The sequence below is a fragment of the Sorex fumeus genome, unplaced genomic scaffold, assembly GCF_029834395.1.
Source record: "Sorex fumeus unplaced genomic scaffold, SorFum_2.1 ptg000072l, whole genome shotgun sequence".
Lineage (NCBI taxonomy): Eukaryota > Metazoa > Chordata > Mammalia > Eulipotyphla > Soricidae > Sorex > Sorex fumeus.
The window spans coordinates 46,524,810-46,543,089 of record NW_026606129.1 but is presented as its reverse complement, the minus strand read 5'-3'; the positions used below and the strand labels follow the sequence as shown (position 1 = coordinate 46,543,089).

The window sequence follows — 18,280 nt, the reverse complement described above, 5'->3', positions numbered from 1 at the left end:
CAACCAACAGGCAGGGAGAAAAGGAGCTGCCAAAACCCAGATGGTGGCATCCACCCCGCCTGGGAAGGGAGACTTCCCAGGGAGGGGTCACTGGGTCTGAGCTGGGGGAAGTGGGGGGGGGTGGAGGGAGGGGACACTCCTCTGATGCGTGGCTTCAAGAGCCATGCAGCAAACAGCACAAGTCAGATCTGACAGACTCCGGCAGTGCCCATTGGGAGCCCCTGACTATCCTGAACCTCGACCTCCTCTGCTATGAAATGGGAATATCTCCTCGTATGAGATGGGAATGGTCCATCTTATCCTGGGTGGCAAAGATGGAAGAAGTCAGCTGCTGGCAGCTGTCCTCACCAGCAGGCAAGTAGACCTAGGGGGACAGAGGGCGACACCCTGCCATGTCCACCACTGTCCGGAGCATGTTGGGGAAAGGGGAATGAAGAGGTCCCTGGGGGCAGCCCTCACCCCTCATGTGGTGCTGATTACTAGCAGGCCTAGTAACGTCTTCATTTTGAGACTTGTTGTTACCGTGTTTGGCATATTGAGTATGTCACGGGTAGCTTGTCAGGTTTTGCCTCAGGCCCAACCCCCAGCTCCTGCAGCCACTTAGTAGCCAAGACACGGAGCTGCAACGGGAGGGGACCGCTAGCACAGCAGGGAGGGCACTTGCCTTTCCCACAGTGGGTTCTATCCCCGGCACTCCATTTGCTCCCCCAAGCTCATCAGGAGTGACCCTGAGTGTAGAGCCAGGAGTAAGCCCTGAGCACCACCGGCTGGGGCCCAAAAATAAAAACCATTAGGAAAAAAAAAAGTGGAGTTGTCCCACTCAAGAACTGGAAGGAGGTGGCTGAGTTACAATACATAGAAGTGGCACTGATAGAAAGACACCCAGAGGTGGGAGTAAGGCTTGTCGCAGACACGGAGCCATGCCCCTGTGGATTTCTTCATCCCAGGGACAGCGCTGGATCACTGATGTCCCTTACCTGCTTTAGGACAGGTGGCAAGGACTTGGGGGTAAAGGCAATTGAAGTCTGCAATTTATTATCAACCCGCTCCTAGCAGAGTAATGGAAGGATGTAGCAGACACGGGAAAATATTGGTGCTTGGGGAGGGAAGGAGCACAGAGATTCTTGCAACTTCGCTGTCAGAACTTAGTTGAAAAGAAGGGGAGAGGGGTTAGGGGAGCAGCCAGGACGGGGCTCTGGTCTCCCCGCGTTCTTTCCTTCCTGTCTCCAGTCGCCCACACTGAAAACCCTCCTCCATGGTATGTGCCCGGCTGCGCCCTCCCTGTGCGCTCCAACGCATTCGCGCCCTCTTTGGCCAAGCTGTACCGACTTTATTTGCAAAAAAAAAAAAAAATGGGGGGCTCCAGGGTGTGTGCCCAGCCGCGCTCCCCGCCAGACCTACCCTCCCACAGCTCCCTCGGGGGTCCCCGAAAGCCCCACACGTGTCCCCGCCTACACGATGGAGAACTGGCACACATAGGGCAGCTTGTCGCGGCAGCGCCGGTCGAACCACCTGCCGCTGGACACGGCCGCCAGCGCCGCGCAGTTCTCCGCCTTGCCGCCGTCGGGCTGCGTCGTGATCTCCGTCTCCCAGTTCTTGAAGGCCAGGGCCGCGCCGGTCATGTCCACCCAGGCGCCCTCGGCCGCCAGGTCGTTGAGGCCCAACCAGACCTCGGCCTCGGTGCCCACGCTCTGGCGCACGTAATCGTGCAGCGCATCGTTCTCCGCGCCTGAGTGTGGGGTGCTCAGGGTGCCCCCGCGCGAGATGCAGTCCTCGCTGGCCTCGTGGAAGGTCTTGGGCGGCGGGAAGGCCAGGAAGCACTTCCGGTGCACCTTGGTGCCCTTCAAGCAGACTGGGGGGAGAAGGGGACAGAAAGGGGGACAACGATCATGATCATAGGTCGCTGGGTGCCCAAGCCCCGTCCAGTCCCTGCCAGGCCAGGGCCTTCACGGCCATCCCGTCAGATTGCGGATGCTGGCCAGAGCCCATAACCCCACTCGGGAGGTGTTCTTGCAATTGGCAATTGGTCACCTCCCACTCCAGAAGCAGATGGCTCCTCATTCAAGGTCACACCCTCTTCTCTGGGCCCCCTGCAGTGGGGGGGGGGGGGGGGGAAGGGATCAAAGGTAGTTGGATTCTGAAGAAGACTTGAGCTCTGGGCTCAGCATACACCGTCTTCTACTCCCTGGCCCTCTCTTCACCCTGTGAGTTGGAGGGTCCCCCAAAGACATAAATTCCATCCAAGGGGCCAGAAAGAGAGTACCCAGCTAGAGCACTTGCCTTACTTACTGTCAAATGGAATCCAATCCCCTGTACTACATACCAGTTTCCTGAGCCCACCAGAAGTGGTTGCTGAAAGCAGAGTCAGGAGTAAACCCTGAGTAACTCTGGGGGTGGCCTTCAAACTAAAAACAAATCCAAAAAGTGTAAATAAAGCCTGCCCTAGCCAAACAGGACAACTAGGAGATGGTGTCAGCCAGGCAGCTGGTGCAGACAGGATACCCCCCGCAAGCTGTGGGTGCTGACTCAGGAGGGTCCTGGGGGCTGCTCCTGGGGTCCAGCTGACAGGGGACAGTTGGGAGGAACTTCACATTCCCAGGCCAAGCCTGTCAGGGCTTCTCAGGAGGGCTCAGTTGGACTGGCACCCCCCACTCACTCACCCACACAAGCTCGTGGGCCAGGGGCTGGTCTCCGGAAATCCAGGCACACACACAGCTGACTGCCAGCCCCATCCCGCCCTCAGGCACTCACCACCTAGCCCGGTCCACACGTGCTCACCCGTCTGCAGGGCCTGCTGCTCCTTCAGCAGCGCCACGTCCTCTGCAAGGCCGTCCAGTCGGCTCCGGAGCTCCTCCAGCATCTTGGGGCTCATAAGGTCTGGGGTGCAGGCGAAAGAGGAAGCCTCAGTGGACCCTGGCCAGCTGCTGTGCGCAGTCCTAGGTTTTTGTTTGTCTGGGTTTGGGCTGACCATCCCTACATTCCTGCAAATTCCTGGGCTCTTTCTGGTAACTACGGAGTTGACAATTGTCCATCATAAAATTCTGCCCCAGAGTTTAGGCTCATCAAGGAGGCGAAGAAAATGGGAATTACCTGAGGCAAATAGCCTGACCTGGATCCATTAGTTCCCTCTGTAATAGTTGCCAAGAACCCAATTTTCAACATCCTCTGTAATAGTTGCCAAGAACCCAATTTTCATTTAAAAGGGTCCATAGGAAAACCCTTATCTTTAACTTCCCTGCATTCCCTTTAACACAAAGACCCAGTTTTCCTATCACACACACACACACACACACACACACACACACACACACAGAGCCAAGAGCCATAGTTAACTCTGTCCTATACTAAGTTCCTCCCCACTTGGGGATCTCTTCGTGCTTTCCCTTCTGCTTTCCTATAAACTTTCCTACGTGAGTCTGAGCATCTTTATCACTTGATACCTTCATTCTTGAATCTGGTCATTGCTAAAGAACTCACCTCTACCGCTTCTGCATCATCTGCATCCGAGGCAGAGGCAGGAGATGGCCAGGGGATGTAGGGACATGGAGCGTGTCTCCCCTGGGCTAGAGGTCTGTGCCATTCCCAGTTCCCTTTGGTGGGGGCGGGGGGGGGGGCACGTGTCTCATTTGCTCCTTCCTATGGGAGACCTTAACTGCCTTGGTTTAGGACTATTGCAGGGGATCAGGTGGGGTGAGGTTGGAAGGGCAGTTGGGTTGGGAAGTGCAGTGACCCCCAAATCCAGCCATCTCTTGTCTCTGAACTCACACGGGTAATCTGGGGCAAGTGGCTCAGACATTCTGGCTCTATTCCTCCACTGACCAAATGGAGTGACAACCCTCTCAGAGAACTCAGAAAATTAAGAGACCAGGGTCAGAGAGATAGAACAGGGAGTAAAGCCTTTGCCGTGCATGCAGCTGGCCTGGGTTCGATCCCCGGGAACCCACCAGGAGTTACTCCTGAGCAGACACACTGCTGGGTGTGTCCCTCACTTCCCCAAAGAAGTCACACATGTGACCAGAACTTGGATCTAATATGACCTGGATAGTGATTTTTTTCCCTTTACCTTCACCATGTCACAGACAGGAAACTGAGGCAGAAGCTTCTTCCCTAAAATGGCAGCGAAGTGCCAGTCAGAGCCACAGAGCTCGGGCACAGGGACAGTGCACACTGGTACACATTGTGGGTGTTTCTAGAACAAATGCCTGCACCACAGCCCTTTCACACTTCATAAACTGAGCTTAGAGGTTCTTCCTTTCAGCAGCCCTCCCCCACTCTGCCCCTCCCCTCCCCCCCTCCGTACCCAACCTTCCTACCCCTCCCTCCCCCACCAATCACACCCTGGGGGTTTCAGAGCGTTGATATAGCTCCGTGACCTTCTCTGGTTCTAGTCTGTGGTCAACTGGCCCTTTGCAAAGGGAAGGGAGCCGAGGGCATGCCCTGCCTTGGCTGCCCGGGTTCTCTGCTGAGGTGACACTGTCATTCCTGGAACTCTCTGCTGGCCTGAGCGAGCCCACAGGGTGGGGTGGGGGTGGAGGGGCAGTCCAGCTCAGCTCATTACCATGACATTTCTCTCATGTTGTCTCAACAGAGCCTGGAATGACTTCACTGAAGGCAGGGGTCCAGGGCAGTACTTCCTGCAGCCAAGGCCACGGTGAGGGGGGTTGCAGGGGGGGGGCATTACAGAGTGCAAGGCTGCTCAGCAGGGTCCTGATTTGGTTTAGAACCTTTTCTTTCCACAGAGCTCTAAGGCACTGTAGAAGCAGCCTCCTTCCCTACTTTTTTTTTTTTGGCTTTTTGGGTCACACCTGGCAACGCACAGGGGTTACTCCTGGCTCTGCACTCAGGAGTTACTCCTGCCGGTGCTCAGGGGACCATATGGGATGCTGGGAATTGAACCCTGTTCAGCCGCGTGAAAGGCAAACGCCCTACCTGCTGTGCTATCGCTCCAGCCCCACTCCTTACTTTTTCTTTCCTGCCCATGGACCAGATCCCAGGGGCAGGCACAGGGACTGGAGTGCAATCATTTTTTAGCACTAAATCCTCACAAGAACTTTTCTTTGAGCAAATGCCACTGTCCTCATTTTAGAGGAGTGAGATTGTCCAGGGACTGTAGAATCGAAGCCATCAGCGTTGATGAGAGCTGTGCATTTCCAAATGCAGGCAAGAGATTTCCTCTCTTGGGGCTACAGAGATGGTACAGCAGGTAGGGCACTGGTCTTGCAGCCATCTGACCTAGGTTCGATACCAGGTTTCCCATATGGTCCCCCAAGCCCACCTGGAGTGAACCCGGAGCACAGAGCCAGAGTAAGTTGGGTGTGACACCACCCACCCCTCACATACAGAAAGAGAAAGAGAGACAGAGAGACAGAGAGACAGAGAGAGAGAGACAGAGAAAGAGAAAGTGAGAAAGATTTTGAGGCTGGAGAGAAAGCAGAGAAGTTAAGGCACTTGCCTTGCCCTGAGCCTGCAAGGTTCAAATCCTGGCACCAGCTATAGCCTCCTGAGCAGAGCCAGTTGTGCTCCCTCAACCCCTATAAAACAGTGGATAGTGCATTTGCCTGGCATACAGCAGACCCAGGTTCAACCCCAGCATCCTATATGGTCTCCTGAGCCTCCAGGAGTGATCCCTGAATGCAGAACCAGGAGTAAGCCCTGAGCACTACCGAGCATGCGCCCTACACTCCTCCCTCCCCCCCCCCCCAAAAAAAGGTTCCTTTCTTCATAATATTGGGGTAGGGGAGGAGTGGTGGGATGGTCAGATTCGTCTGATTCTGATCCTCAGAGTTCTGACAAGCAGCCCTGCCTGATATTGTCACCCACCCCCAGAGCTCTGGGGTTTCTACTACAGTTCCCTGGACTCACCATGGGGGCTGAAGTGCAGCAAAGGAGGGGACAAGCCCGCACAGGGAGTGCTCCCACCCCCTCCTTACCTTTCTTGGCATTCCCTGCTTTCTTGGCCTTGGGGGTTGGGGGCTCAGCGCTGACCTGGGTCAGGAGGGAGAAGAGGCAGAGGAGCAGGGAGGTTCCACACAGCTCCATGTCCTTGAAGAGGGCTGCGGCAGTGGCAGGCAGCAGCCCTGGGACCAGTGTTCAGGAACCGGCCCAGACTCACCGAGGGCGTGCAGGATCCCAGCCTGCCAAGGGGAGGGCCGTGGACCACACCACCTCACCCTCCCTGGGAACACCGCCCATCCTGGCCTGCCTTCCTTCCAGAGCAGAGCCTAGCAGGGATTGTTTGTTTATCAAAAATAAGAATAAACGAACTTCCCGCAGCCTCTTGGAAGCCCCCTTGGACCTTTCATCACGTCCCTCCCACCCTCTTCCTCTTCGTAACCTCAGCTGTGGCCTGTGTCCATTTTTTTTCCATTTGGCTTTTGTTTGGGGGGGCCACACCCAGCAGTGCTCAGGGCTTACTCCTGCCTCTGCACCCAGGGGTCACTCCTGACAGGGCTCGAGGTATCAATACCTCAATTAATACCAGGTTGGCTACATGCAAGGCAAGCACCTACCTGCTGTACTATTGCTCCAGTCCCACTGGCTTCTCATTTTGTCTATTGATCCATTCGATTCCCTTACATTACACACATGTGGAACCAGCCTGTTTTTGTACTTCAGATGTGATTTGGGCTGCATAATCCTCCATTGCTACAAATGGCAAAACTCTGTATTGCTCACTAAAGAATATTCTGTTGTGTGTCTCCACCACATCTTCAGCCACTGCGACATGGATGAGCACTTTGGCAGTTTCTATATTCTAGCGGTATCCATGACGTATTTCTGTATCCATAATGCTGCAATACACATTGGGTGGGTGTTTATGTTAAATATTTTTTGTGTTCGTAAAAAATATATTTTTACTGGTGGAGGGATGGGTACTGGATCATTGTGTAACTGAAATCCAGCACAAAAATTTGTAAGTCTACATGTATAGTAAAGTGGCAGGCTATAAAATAAATACCCAAAAATCCATGGCTTTCCTATATGCAAATAGTGAAAGAGAAGAAAGTGACATGAAGAAAACAATCCCATTCACAATTGTGCCCCAGAAAATCAAGTACCTAGGAATCAGCTTAACTAAGGAAGTAAAGGACCTGTACAAAGAAAACTGCAAAATGCTACTTCAGGAAAAAAAAGAGGACATGAGGAAATTGAAAAATATCCCCTGCTCATGGATGGGGAGAATTAACACTGTCAAAACGGCAATACTTCCCAAAGCACTGCACAAATTCAATGCGATCCCTATAAGGATACCCATGACATTCTTCAAAGAAATGGAGCAAACACTCCTGAAATTTATATGGAACAATAAGCCCCTGCGAACAGCTAAAGCAATTCTTGGGAAAAAGAAAATGGGAGGAATCAACCTCCCTAACTTCAAGCTCTACTACAAAGCAGTAATAATTAAAACAGCATGGTACTGGAACAAAGGCAAAAATGTAGACCAATGGAACAGAGTTGAATATACTGACATCTCCCAAGCATATGATCATCTAATCTTCGATAAGGGGCCAAGAAAAGTGAAGTGGAGCAGGGAAAGCCTCTTTAATAAATTGTGCTGGCAAAACTGGACAGCTACATGCAAAAAAGTGGGCTCAGATCTCTGCCTAAGGCCAATCACAAAGGTAAGATCAAAATGGATTAATGACCTCAACATCAGACTGGAATCCATAAAGTTCATTGAAGACAAAGTTGGCAAAACCCTCCATGATATTGAAGCTAATGGTATCTTCAAAGATGTCATGCCACTGGCCAAGCAAGTGAAAACAGAGATAGACAAATGGGACTATCTTAAACTAAGAAGCTTCTGCACCTCAAAAGAAACAGTGACCAAAATACAAAGACAGTCTACAGAATGGGAAAGGATATTCGCCAAATACACATCCAACAAGGGGTTGATATCAAGGATATACAAGGTACTAGTTGAACTCCACAAGAAGAAAACACCCAACCCCATCAAAAAATGGGGCGAGGAAATGAACAGAAACTTTCACAAAGAAGAAATCCGAATGGGTAAAAGGCACTTGAGAAAATGCTCTACATCACTAATCATCAGGGAGATGCAGATCAAAACAATGAGATATCATTTCACACCACAGACTGGCCCACATCCAAAAGAACAAAAGCAACCAGTGCTGACGTGGATGTGGCGAGAAAGGGACCCTCCTTCACTGCTGGTGGGAATGCCGACTGGTCCAACCCTTTTGGAAAACAGTATGGACGATTCTCAAAAAATTAGAATTTGATCTCCCATTGACCCAGCAATACCACTCCTGGGAATATATCCCAGAGAGGCAAAAAAAGTATAGTCGAAGTGATATCTGCACTTGTTTATTCATTGCAGCACTCTTTACAATAGCCAGAATCTGGAAAAAACCTGAGTTTTTGGAAAAAACCAAGAACAGTTTATTAAAGAGGCTTTCCCTGCTCCACTTCACTTTTCTTGGCCCCTTATCGAAGATTAGATGATCATATGCTTGGGAGATGTCAGTATATTCAACTCTGTTCCATTGGTCTACATTTTTGCCTTTGTTCCAGTACCATGCTGTTTTAATTATTACTGCTTTGTAGTAGAGCTTGAAGTTAGGGAGGTTGATTCCTCCCATTTTCTTTTTCCCAAGAACAGATGACTGGTTAAAGAAATTTTGGTACATTTACACAATGGAGTACTATGTAGCTGTTAGAAAAGATGAAGTCATGAAATTTACATACAAGTGGTACTACATGGAAAGTATCATGTTAAGCGAAATGAGTCAAAAAGAGTGGGATAGACACAGAAAGATTGCATTCATTCAATATAAAGTAACAAAATGGGAGACTAACACCCAGGAGCGGCTGAGATTAGTACCAGGAATTTGCTCCATGACTTGGAGGCCAGTCACACTTGCTAGGGGAAAAGGAAGCTCGGATAGAGAAGGGAGCACCAAATAAAGGGTGTTGGGAGAATCCTCCCAGGATGGGAGAAGCATGCTGAAAGTAGTCTATAGACCAAACATGATTGCCACTCAATGCCTCTCTTGCAAAACACAGTACCCCAAAGAAGAGAGAGAGAACAAGGGGGAATGCCCTGGCACAGAGGCAGGGTGGGATGGGGGTGGGGGGTGGGGGGTGGGAGGGATGCTGGGACCCGTGGTGGTGGAGGATGGGTACTGGTGGAGGGATGGGTACTTGATCATTCTATAACTGAAACCCAAGCACAAAAATTTGTAAGTCTATAACTGACCTCATGGAGTTTCACTAATAAAAAAAATAAATTAAAAAAAAAAAAGAATTGATTGAACCTGAGTTTGGGTCCTTGTTCTTTATGGAACTGCATAATATTAAAACAAATAGCTAGTAGGATCTTTGTATATGGCTATGATTGGAAAGGGCTATGGGTATATGAAGACTTTGATACATTTAATAAACTGTATTAAGTATACAATTATTACTCAATTAAAAGTGCTTTTGAATTGCTCTAATCAATCATTATTTGCACATGTACTTTTGAATATTATAATTTTTAGTTTTGTTTATTGGTCCACAATAAATATAAAATTCAATAAGCAAGTATTGAAACACTGAGAATATTGAAGTATAAACCCCTACCCTTGTAATCAGAGCTCATAAAGACATGCTTCAAAAAATGTCTATGGAGACCAAATCACAGTTCATTTAAATTTAGTTTAATGGATTCCTCCTATAGATTATTGTCTAACAATAGAAATAGCCAAAGAGTTTTAAAATGAAAATTAAAATAATAAGTTAAACAAAGATCTTTAAGCTTTGTATAGAACTTGCAAATCTCATCCTCAAGGATGAATAAATTGTATCTATTCTCTTACAAAAAAAATTGTAAGTCTACAACTGTACCTCATGGTGTTTCACTAATAAAAATTTAAAAAAATTTTTTTGTGTGTTCTTTAGATGAATACTCAGAAGTGGGTGACTGGGTCAGTTTTAGTGTTTTTTTGTTTTGTTTTGTTTTGTTTTGTTTTGATAGGCTGGAGCGATAGCACCGCAGTAGGGTGTTTGCCTTGTGCACAGCCAGCCCGGCTGAGCCAGGTTTGATTTCTCTGCCCCTCTCGGAGAGCCCGGCAAGCTACCGGGAGTATCTCGCCTGCGCAGCAAAGCCTGGCAAGCTACATGCGATGTATTCAATGTGCCAAACACAGTAACAACAAGTCTCAAAATGGAGACGTTTCTGGGCCCGCTCGAACAAATCGATGAACAACGGGAGGACAGTGTTTGTTTTGTTTGTTTTTTTGATAAGAGCCATTGGTCCATTGGTCTCAATGATGCACTTATGCTTGTAGGCCACCAAGGTCACACTCAACAATAATGACACTTAGGACTCAGGGGGTCAAATTCAGGGCCTTGGGCATTCAGGGCCACCCCCTGAGTCATTTTCACCTAACCCTATTTTCAGCTTCTTCTCTTTTTTGGGGTGGGGGGGGGGGGTCGGGAGCCACACCTGGCAGGCTCTGGTGTGGTACCAGGGATCAAAGCTGGGGTCAGACCCAGCAGTGCTCAGGGCTTACTCTGGCTCTGCACCCAGGGGACACACCCAGCAATGCTCAGGGGAAGCCCTTCTTCCTCTTCCATTTCTTGACTGTGTGCAAGGCCAGTGCACTACCCACTGCACAATCGCTCCAGATCTATTTTCAGCTTCCTGAGAAAACTCCTGTTTTCTAGAATGCTCGCACCAATTTACATTCCCACTAACAGTGTGTGTGAGGATTACTGTCTCCACACTTTCACCAACACTAGTTATTCTTTTAGATGGGCTGGTGGTTTTGATCATTCAATTTCATTTTCATATTATTGAGCTAACATGGCTTAGTGTTTGTTTTGATCTGAGCCATTCTCATAGATTGGAGGGACGGGTGAGCAGGGGACAGCTTGCTTTGGTTACAATCCCTAAAATAATAATAGCGGCGAATTTTCATGAGCCTGTTGGCCTTCTGCCAACCCTCTTTGGACAAGTGTCTGTTGAGATTGTCTAACCCCCTTTCTAATCAGGTTGTGTTTTTAATGGCTTTTGTGCTCAGAAGTTCTCTTCAGATGCACTTTTTTAGGATTCTGAAAAGTACATGGTACCTAATAGCTGTCACCATCGTCACTGCTCTCAGTGCCCATGGTCCCGGCTCACAGCTATCACAGTTCTCAAGTCAGAAACATGGGCTCCTTGGTATCAAGTGCCCAGATCACAGATGCGGGAATACAGCTCAGTGGAGGTAAGGGGTTGGCCCAAGAGACCTGGATATTAGGAGCGGCGCCAGGATCTGAAGCAGCCAGGCAGACGAATCTGAGTCTCTCCATGCACTTGACTTCATGCACCTTTGCTGAAAAGCAAGAGCAAGGTCTCTCCGTCCTTCCCCTTCCATTTCTCAACTGTCCTGTTCTGAGACAGGTGGCTGCAGTGGCAGTGGTGGAAGCCTGTGTGGGTGGGGGGGGGTGAGGGGGGGTGAAGCTTGGTTGGGCTCCATCTCAGAACATCCCCTGATGGGTGCCCCTATTGGGAGTGTCAGGCCTCATTCCCCAGGGGAACAGTGGCCCTGCCTGGGGTGCTGGGGTCCAGGGGACAGTGCCACAGAGGACCCTGAGAATCAATAAATCTACTGACGTCTCTGGAAACCAGGCTTCTCGCTGTTGGAGAAGAGGCTGGCCAACAGGGGAGTGAGAAAATCTTTCTGAGGGCAGCTCCTGGAGCGAATTGTGGACGCTGCCCCATGGGGAAGAATCTGGACTCTCCATGACATCCCAGGGAGGGCCCTGGATCATGAGCCCCCCTGAGCCTGCCAACGGCACTCCCAGCTCCGAGAAGCCGCTTTTAAATTCCTCCCCAGGGGCCTACACCAGGGAGTAGCAGCTACACCCAGACCACGATGGCGCTGAGGGCAGAGACCAAGCAGGCACAGACGAAAACCATTAGGTGAATCCCAGCATGGGCCCCAGCAGGATGGGGAGTTGGCATGTCTCAATTCACCTGACCACACAAAAGTTCGTTCCAGAAAGGAAGGGAGTGACTTCCTAGAAGCCTGTCAGTCACCCTGGAAGTGACCCTCCTCCACCCAGCTAAGCCCATCAACAACACACAAACGGAGGGTCACCATTGCTGAGAGACGGGCATGGCGGCTACTGAAAGTTTCTGCAGAGGGGCTGGAGCGATAGTACAGTGGGTAGGGCATTTGCCTTGCATGCGGCCGACCTGGGTTCTATTCCCAGCACCCTATATGGTCCCCTGAGCACAACCAGGAGTAATTCCTGAGTGCATGAGCCAGGAGAAACCCCTGTGCATCACCAGGTGTGACCCAAAAAGAAAAATAAAAAAAGTTCCTGCAGAGAGACACACAGCCATGGGTCAGTGCTCGGGGCTGGCCACATTCCACCAGGGACCAGCTACTAACAGAAGAGAGACATGAGGCCTCCCCGTGGTGTGCAGGTCTGGTCTGGAAACTTCTGCCACCCACAGTGCCTTTGGAGGAGTGGAGAAACGCGAGCGGAGTGAGCACAGGGCAGGGCTGTCCCGGGGAGTCTTGTGTTGATGGTGGATGCCAGTGGGCGGGGCACAGACTGTAGGAAGTGCCCACTCCAGCAAGACACAGGGATGGGGCTTCTTCACACCCTCCCCAGGGTTACACAGCGGCATGTTTCCTGTGAGCCTGGCACTGCTGGGGCCAGAGAGATAACACAAGAGCCAGGCACAGACCAGAGTTCAATCCCTGGCACCACATCGGGTGCCCCTGTCAGTCACAGGAGTTAGCCCTGAACACCACCAGGTGTGACCCAAATCACACCATCACCACTAACCCCGGCACCCCCATGCCCCGCCTCCCAAACAAAAGGAAATACAGCACTGTGTTGGCTAGGCTTCCAGGGCCCAGGCCTGGCCCCATGTGCTTCCTCCTCTTCTTTGGGGCCACACCCAGCAATGCTCTCCCTGAGTGATGCTCACAGGGACCATGAGGGGCTGGGACTGAACCCAAGCATGTACTTAGCCTGATGTGCTATCTCCTTACCCCCCGGTGACTGAGTCTGTGCTGCAGCCAGATGGTCCAGGAGGCCCCAGAACCCACCACTCAGGTTCACCATTGGCAGACAGGGAGAGGGTCTCTGGTCACAGTTGAGCCTCAGGGAACCCTGCTGGGGCGTGAATTTGGACAAGTCAACAGGAAGCCTTGCCCTGGAAATCTGGCTGGGTAGTGCATGGCAGGAGAACAGGAGTTCTCTCTCTCTGTCTCTCTGTCTCTGTCTCTCTCTGTGTCTCTCTCTGTCTCTGTCTCTCTCTGTCTCTGTCTCTCTCTCCCTCTCTCTCTCTCTTCCATTAGTCTTCTGCTTTCCTAGCTTCCTTCCCCTGGTATCCAGCAGGAGAGAGAGGGAAGGGATTTGCTTTTCCAGTCGGAGACAATGAGAAGTTGCCATTTTCTAGCAGGGCCTAATGGTTGAGACCTTGAGGAGATCTGTGTTGGGGGGTGTGGCATAGAAGGGGTCTCCAGGTGTGGCATATGGAGGTACCCAGAGCTCTGCCAGGGCAGTTGTGAAACCAGGGCCTTCTGGGCTCCCTCTGTGTGCCCCTAAGCTGCACTGCGTCAGGACCCAACTTGACCCACTCGCACCCATCCATTCCTCATTTAGCCCCTGGTTCTGGGGGAGGCCTGGGGGGGGGGGGTTCCCAGTGAGAGACTGAGCAGTGTCATCAGTCCACAGTGGTTCTTCTGGGCACTGTGACACGCAGACATTATGACAGCCCTGACTGTGCCATTGTTAGGTGCACAGACACTGGAGGGGCTGTGAGAAGAAGCACCCTGAGGGTGAAAAGGTGGGGACAGCTGAGAATTAGTGTATAAGCCAGTGGACAAAAGCCAAGACTCAGTGACATGAGAGGCCGTGCCTAAGTGAAGATTACTAGGTAACGCACCTCTGAAGATTTGGCATCGATTTGGGCATGGAATTGGGCCAGATTTCAGCAGCTTCCTGACCCTTCATCCAGGAGGGCGGATGACTTCCTCCCTGCATAGATGACTGAGAAGCTCTCGGGCCTTCACTGACGTGCGTCAGCTACACTGTCGGAAACAGACGTTGGTGCTCTGCCCCCACGCTCCCCGGCTCATTAGGCTGCATGTTTGTACATGTGCTGTTTGTGCATGGACTCCCCCGATAAAAATCCCACCGTCATCAGCTGGGGTGGTGGGTGAGACCTGTCCATCTAGAGGTGGCAGGAGAATATGCTTCAGCCAGCACCCCAAATGGTCCTTCAAGCCCCGCCAGGAGAGTGATCCCTGAGAGCAGAGCCAGAAGTAATCCCTGAGCACACCAGCCGTGGGCCCCCCAAAGAAACAAACTCCCCAAAAACTTTGTAGACAGCATTCTCGTGATCAAACCCTGTATTTGACGCCTAACACAGGGCATGGGGGTAAGGGGTGCGGGAAAGCACCCTCCAAGCTGAGGATGGGACAAAAAGGGACTGGCCATGTTTGGAGTCGAAAGATGAGACGCTTTAGAGCTGAGCAGAGCTGGGGGGAGATAAGCAGGAGATGGAGACGGGGTAAACTCGCCCCAAGCCTAGAGGCAGCAGGAGGCCCCTGAAGAGCTAAGGGAGATGTTTGTGACCCTCTAAGGAGAGCGCATCTATGGAACAATGAGGGCATGGCTGGAGGGGGCCCAAGAGGCAGCAGGGAGCAGACAACAGAGGAAATATGACATTAGCCCCCAGGCCAGGAGGTCCATCCTCTCTAGGGGAGTGTGACCTTTACCTCCTTTGCCCCCATGGATACTCTGCACATCAGGAAGGCTTGTCTGGACCCTTCCATGGACCAGGAGCCAGCTCTGTCAACCAGCGGCATGTTTGCCCAGCCCAGACCCCTTCAACAAGCATCCGGGGCCCCAGTGCTCATGCAGAAGCACCATGGGGCCTAGGCCAGGCTGGGTGCCTCCTAGACGTAGGTCTCCCAGTGGATCCTTCCCCCAGTGCACCGTTAGCAGCTCAGACTCACTTTTCATGGCAGGTCTGCCTGGCCAGCAGTGCAGAGCCCTGGCCTGTATATGTAGGTTTGATAAGGGCTGCTTTGATCCATGTAAACCTTTCAGATGTGTCACTATTTGAGGAGAAAGTGTCACCTGTTTTCACATCCCGTCACTTTTTAGTGGTCTGCGGACCTGGAAAGTTGTGGTTCAACCTCAGCCAGAAAGCAGCTGTAGGGGAGGGGCGAAACCATAATACAGGGGGTAAGGCACTTGCCTTACAAGCAGCAGACTCGGGTTCAATCTCTGGCACCCAATAGGGTCCCCGGACTCCACCAGGAATGATCCCTGAGTATGGAGCATCATCAGGTGTGGCCCCAAAAATAGTAAGAATGAGTTGGGAGGAGCCACGGAGTCTACCCAGCATTCAGGGGGCATGTCCCCTTCCAGAGTCCCTGTTGGGCATCTCCACAAAGCAGGTCCATTACCAGGAGCTCTGCTTGGATGATGGTGAGGTAGGTTGATCTCTCAAGCATCACCCAGGGGCCCCTGGTGCTGGCAAGGAGGCAAGGGGCCAGGGAGATAATACAGGAGTTAAAGCACTTGCCTTGCATGTGGCCAACCCCAGCACCACTTATGGTCCCTGAGTACCTCAAGGAGTCTCTCCTGAGCACTGCCAAATAGAGCCCTAAGCCCCTCTGCCAGACCTCCCAAAAGAACTTTTTTAAAACTCTTTGGGTCACACTGGGAGAGGCTCAGGGGTTACCCCTGGCTCTGCGCTTAGGAATTACTCCTGGCAGTGCACAAGAACCCTATGGGGTGCCGGGGATTGAACCTGAGTTGGCCGCATGCAAGGCAAATGCCCTGTGCCAGCATTTTGGCCCTTCCTCCTCCTCCTCCTCCTCCTCCTCTTTTTTTTTTTTTTTGGCAGCAACTATTTCAACCTGGCTGCTGTGTCTTCTTTGATGGACCTTCTCCATGTCTCCTCTCCCCCACCCTGTACCTTTCTCCCTCTTCCTCTTTGATATTGTTACGAAACTTTTTCATAGCATTCCCAAAATTTTCACCAGGGGAGAATTCTGCTGGTCATTGTCCCCATTGTGCAGTTTCTAGAACACAGCAATTCTCAGGATGGAGAGAGGGCCCAGCAGTAGAGAGGGTAGAGCGTTTGCCTTGTATGCAGCAGAATCAGGTTCAATCCCCTGCACCCTGCACCAGCACCACATATGGTCCCCCAAACCCTACCAGGAGTGAGCCCTGAGCACTGCTGGGTGTGACCTCCAATTTTTTTTTTTAAAGAGTTCTCAAGAAGCCTGCCCGGGGTGTGTGTGTGTGTGTGTGTGTGTGTGTGTGTGTGTGTGTGTGTGTGTGTGTGTGTGGTCTCAGACTAGAAGCTTCTCAGAAAATCAGATGGCTCTGTGGAGTGACCTTGCTGCATGGGCTGCCCAGGTCTCGTGGCCAACCCCGGCTTTCGCTGCCCCGTGCCCCCCTGCCGGGGGCTCCCCAAAACTTGGGTGTACCTGGGTCTCATCCACTGGCAGGAAGATCTTCCTCCCCGCTCCAGGCATGTGGCTCCCAGGTGGTGGGGGAGTTTGTACCCCATGGAGTGATGCAGTCGGTGTTCCCACGATGACCAGCCCTCTGGAATATGTCCATTTCCTGTGGGTCCAGCCTTTTCAGAGCCACACCCTGATTACAAAGCCCAGAGGCAGAAAAGCCAGCAGAGGGGCCTAAACGTTAGTACAACAGCAGGGTGCTTGCCTCGCACACAGCCGATGTGGGCTCCATTCCTGGCACCTCCCGATGGTCACCCAAGCCTGGACAGGAGTGATCCCTGAGTGTAGAACCAGGAGAAAGCCTTGAGCTCCACCAGCTACAAAGCCAAAACAAACTCCCCCCCGCCAAAAATAAAGAAAAACAAAGAAAAAGCAGGAGAGCTCTGAAAAAGTAAGAACTAGTTGGGGTTTTTGGGGGGCCACACCCAGAAGTGTTCAGGATTTACTCCTGGCTCTATGCTCAGGAGACCGTATGGGGTGCTGGGGGTTGAACGCAGGTTGGCTGCATGCAAGGCAAAAAGCCCTATGCGTTGTACAATAGCTGTGTCCCCCAAAGGGGTAGACCTGTTTTCAAGTCTTTTTTTTTTTTTAATTCATTCTTTTCCTCTCCAGAGCTGGAGGTTTGGGCTACACAAAACAAGCTCTGGCCACCCCACCCATGTTGGCCCAAACAATGTTGAAGAGTTTTGGCCCGAGTGGGGGCCACCCCCCAGCACGACCCCCGCCCTGAACAGATGTTTTCTTTTAGCAATACTGGCCCTATGTCAACAGAATCGGGGCCCGGCCAAGTGTGGAGGCAGAGAATTTCCCACGAGCTCCGTAAGGGCAGAGCATCCGGTGTACTTCTCTGCTTCCCAAAAAAGAATATCAGAAGGGCAGTTCCAGTCCCCAGTCAAAATCCAAGACAACAGCTTGTGAGCTACATGGGCTCCTCTTCAAACCATGCTGTCCCATTGCTGTCAGTCCTTTATCAAAGGCTGCCTCTGCCCCGATGTGCAAGGCCCTGCAACAGTACGTGGGGAGAGGGGACTAGACACCACACAGCCAAGAGTTGGGTGCCCCCAAGGCCCGCACTCCTTGTTTTGTCCCAAAAGGTCAGCGCAGTGTCAAGTGGAAAGAGAACCAGAGTTCCAGATTCCAAATCTGGCTCAGATGCCTGCACACTGCTGTCCTCTGGGAGAAATCCTCCAAGACACAGATTCTTCTCACATAAAATGGGACAATCGTCCAAACTGACTGCACCATGGGCTTCTTCCCAGAAGCACGAGAAGAGCTGCCTGTGGAAGGCTGAGGGGCAACCTGCAAAGCCTCAGGTGCTAGGGGCTTAAGGGCCTCTGGACAGTCTCACTCCTCCATCTTCCAGGCAGAGAGAGGGAAGTACCTGATCCACACACCTGGAAGGGCTTGTTCCACCCATTTCTGCGCTGACCTCCTGTCTTCAGCTGTCATAGCTCACACGAGACATAGAAACCGGCTTCCTTCCACAGGACACCAGCCTCCAGGCTGAGGACCCTCCTACTCTCCATGCCCAGCCTGAGAATCCAACAACTGTCATCCCAGTTGTACGTGTGGATCCTGAAGTTTGCAAGTGATCCAACCAGCCCAGTGCAACCTTGATGTTAGTCGGTTTTCCCTCCCCTGCCCCAAGAACCCAGGCTGCAGCAAAGAACCAAGATTGCAGCTGAGTTCAGACCCCCGAGGAAGCAAATAGGTTGGAGACAGAGAGCTCATTTCAGAAGAGCTCTCTGAGCTGCAGGTTTTCAAGGTGAGCGCTTTACCAGATG

At 51.7% G+C, this 18,280-nt stretch overlaps 1 protein-coding gene across 1 annotated transcript; it reads right to left on the bottom strand.

Annotated features, from left to right (window-relative positions):
* Positions 1-1,405: 1,405 nt before the first annotated feature.
* CLEC3B (C-type lectin domain family 3 member B) lies at positions 1,406-6,074 on the bottom strand. The gene is made up of 3 exons (XM_056129735.1): positions 5,931-6,074; positions 2,779-2,877; positions 1,406-1,852 (listed from the first exon to the last, which is right to left on the bottom strand). The coding sequence occupies exons 1-3, from the start codon at positions 6,037-6,039 to the stop codon at positions 1,452-1,454; spliced, it is 609 nt and encodes a 202-aa protein (XP_055985710.1). The 5' UTR covers positions 6,040-6,074; the 3' UTR covers positions 1,406-1,451.
* Positions 6,075-18,280: the final 12,206 nt, after the last annotated feature.

Coding starts and splice junctions, on each gene's coding strand:
- CLEC3B (XM_056129735.1), bottom strand. CDS start 6,039: ATGGAGCTGTGTGGAACCTCCCTGCTCCTCTGCCTCTTCTCCCTCCTG. Junction 2,878..5,930: donor AGCAGGGAATGCCAAGAAAG/GTAAGGAGGGGG, acceptor CCTGCACCCCAG/ACCTTATGAGCCCCAAGATG. Junction 1,853..2,778: donor GCAGCAGGCCCTGCAGACGG/GTGAGCACGTGT, acceptor TTCTCCCCCCAG/TCTGCTTGAAGGGCACCAAG.